The sequence below is a fragment of the Seriola lalandi genome, unplaced genomic scaffold, assembly GCF_002814215.2.
Source record: "Seriola lalandi dorsalis isolate HSWRI2012SDOR001 ecotype SW California unplaced genomic scaffold, Sedor1 jcf7180002054612, whole genome shotgun sequence".
Taxonomy (NCBI): Eukaryota; Metazoa; Chordata; class Actinopteri; order Carangiformes; family Carangidae; genus Seriola; species Seriola lalandi.
In genome coordinates this window covers 73,301-75,697 of record NW_019525165.1, presented here as the reverse complement: position 1 = coordinate 75,697, position 2,397 = coordinate 73,301, and the positions used below count along the sequence as shown (strand labels likewise).

At 47.1% G+C, this 2,397-nt stretch overlaps 1 protein-coding gene across 1 annotated transcript in view; it reads right to left on the bottom strand.

Moving 5' to 3' along the window:
- ptprr (protein tyrosine phosphatase receptor type R) overlaps nucleotides 1-2,397 on the bottom strand; it is a 34,432-nt gene that overhangs the window by 26,754 nt on the left and 5,281 nt on the right. The window contains exon 2 of the mRNA XM_023419880.2: nucleotides 1,501-1,802. Coding sequence (XP_023275648.1) covers nucleotides 1,501-1,802 — 302 coding nt within the window. The remainder of the gene's footprint in view (nucleotides 1-1,500; nucleotides 1,803-2,397) is intronic.

Below are 2,397 nucleotides of genomic sequence, written 5' to 3'. Positions count from 1 at the left end.
CTGTTTATCTATGAGTTATGTAACTACCCATTGTGTAGGTAAGTGGGTCTCACACACACACACACACACACACACTCATGATTAGTGTTTCCATGGCAACAGAGAGCACAGCATCTCTCCTCGAGCGCTGTAGATAGAGGAGTCTGCAGCTCCTTGTCCATCACTCACTGACGGTCTGTTTGCTCTGACCTCTGACCTCTTCGGTTTTAGTCGCCTTTGACCTCTGAGAGGAAGGAGACGACCCTCGTTGATCAAACGATCGTATTAATGAGCCTCAGGAGGAGCCGCAGCGGCGTTCACTCACACCGGCTAACACACATATCTCATCTGCAACTGCAGGGATTCAGCTGGTCGTCAAACTGAGGCTGAGAGCGTCAGGCGTTACAGGAGTCCTGTGTCTCTGATGATGATGATGATGATGAAGCAAACATAAAGATGTGAACCAGCTGCTGCACCAGAAAACACAGAGTCATCCTAACAGACTTCATATTGGACTCCATCTCCTTGACAACACTGAAATGAGACACACATCGTTGCTGAGTCTCAATTCACACACCTTCATACTCACACTTGTTATTTCAAGCGTTTTCACGTTGACAAGCGCAGCAACATGCAGCGTACACAAGTGTACAAGTATCTGGATGATGCCTCAAAACCAAGCGCTGAAAACTGAAGCCGACACTGAAGAACCAGAAGCTGCAGTTCCTCTAACGACCACTAGAGTCTGGCTCCAACAGAGAGTCAGTCCCCATAGACTCCCATGTTAAAATGTCCAACTTTACAGCAGAAATAAACATGTTTACAGCCTGGTACAAAAACAACAACAAAAGCTAATTTCCTCCTTCATGACACCTGTTTATATAACTCACCTGTTTACATTTTATTAAGGACTACAGTCATGGAGGATTGAGGGCGTGGCCTCTTTGATTGACAGGTGTGTGAGCATATGGTTGCTACAAACCGGCATGCACCAAAGTCTTGGCTCCACACATGCCCCTCCTCTTTGACCATTTTTGGATTAGATGGGAGTTAGGGGAGGAGTCAGGAACTGCCAAGATGGCAACAGTGGAGCAGCTCACTCTAAGCTTCAGAAACCTTTCTGCACGTGTGTGAAATGTGAGTGTAAAATGATGGACACTTCTCACCCTCAAGGGGTCGCCATCTTGGCTACGTAGCAGAAGGGGAGGGGCCATCGATGTATTTTTTAAACTTGTGAAAATAACTTGTGAGTGCAGATGAGTCGGTACCATGCGGTGGAAAACACCGTAACGTCACAGTCCTGATAAGTTCAGGTGATTCTCATCAACGCGGCTGTGTCTTCACAATAAAACTACATTTCCCAACTGCACAGGAAATAGAGCGTTTCATATTCCTGGTTCATCACAAATAAACAGAAGCTCAGTCCACATCAGTGACAACATTTACAAGACGACAACATCACAATCCCGCCACACTCCCACTTCCCTTCTTTCTCACCCAATCAGGAAGCAGATTACTCACCACGGTAACCAGATGCCGCGCAGATACGGCGGCGTGCTCCGGCTGCAACTCGTGATGCGGCCGCGCCAGCAGATTGAGGGTGCGCTGCCCGCCAGCCTCCTGACGAAACCGAGACTCGGAGGGGGCGCCCGGCATCCGCGGCCGGTGGTGATGATGATGAAGATGGTGGCGGTGGTGGTGGTTTTGGGAGGCGTCCACATCGTGCTGCTGGTTCAAGTCGTGCTGAGGGTGCAGAGGTGGGCGGAGGTGACTGGAGCGACGAGAAGGGAAGAGACGAAGCTCGTGATCGCCAGAGGACGATTCTGAAGGAGGAAGAAGAGGAAGATGATGTCAAACATGGAGGAAATATGTTTGTGTTTTTCACAGCTGGGACGATAAAACTTTGATTCACGACTTGAAATTCGTTGTAATTTCTGAAAAAGTGAGTTTGTTATAAACATTTCAAACATTTCATGATTCCAGCTTCGATTTTCTGCTTTTCCTTTAAATCATTTTTAATAATGTTGAAGTTTAGATGCTGGTTGGACAAAACAAACATTGTGAAGGTGCTGCTTTGACTTCTGGGTAATAGTGACGGCAATTCTCATGTTTTTCTGTCTTTTTAGAAACAAAGCAATCAACTACCTAATCAATAAGATAGGAGAAGATGAAACCATAATCTGGAGTCTCTGGAGCTCCAGTAACAACAGGTCAGTGAGCCAATCAGAAGAGAGGAGGCTCTGAACCTCTCTTCTGATGGTGGGTCCAGGTGGGCGGGGCTTGGTGACTGCTTCGTTGTGACATCACAAAGTTCCAGAAGTCCTGACGGCTGGTTTTAAGGCTCAGTTTCTGAATACAGGCTGTGTGCATTTCTCTGTGGACTGAGGCTTTGATACTTTCACAGTATTAATATAGAAG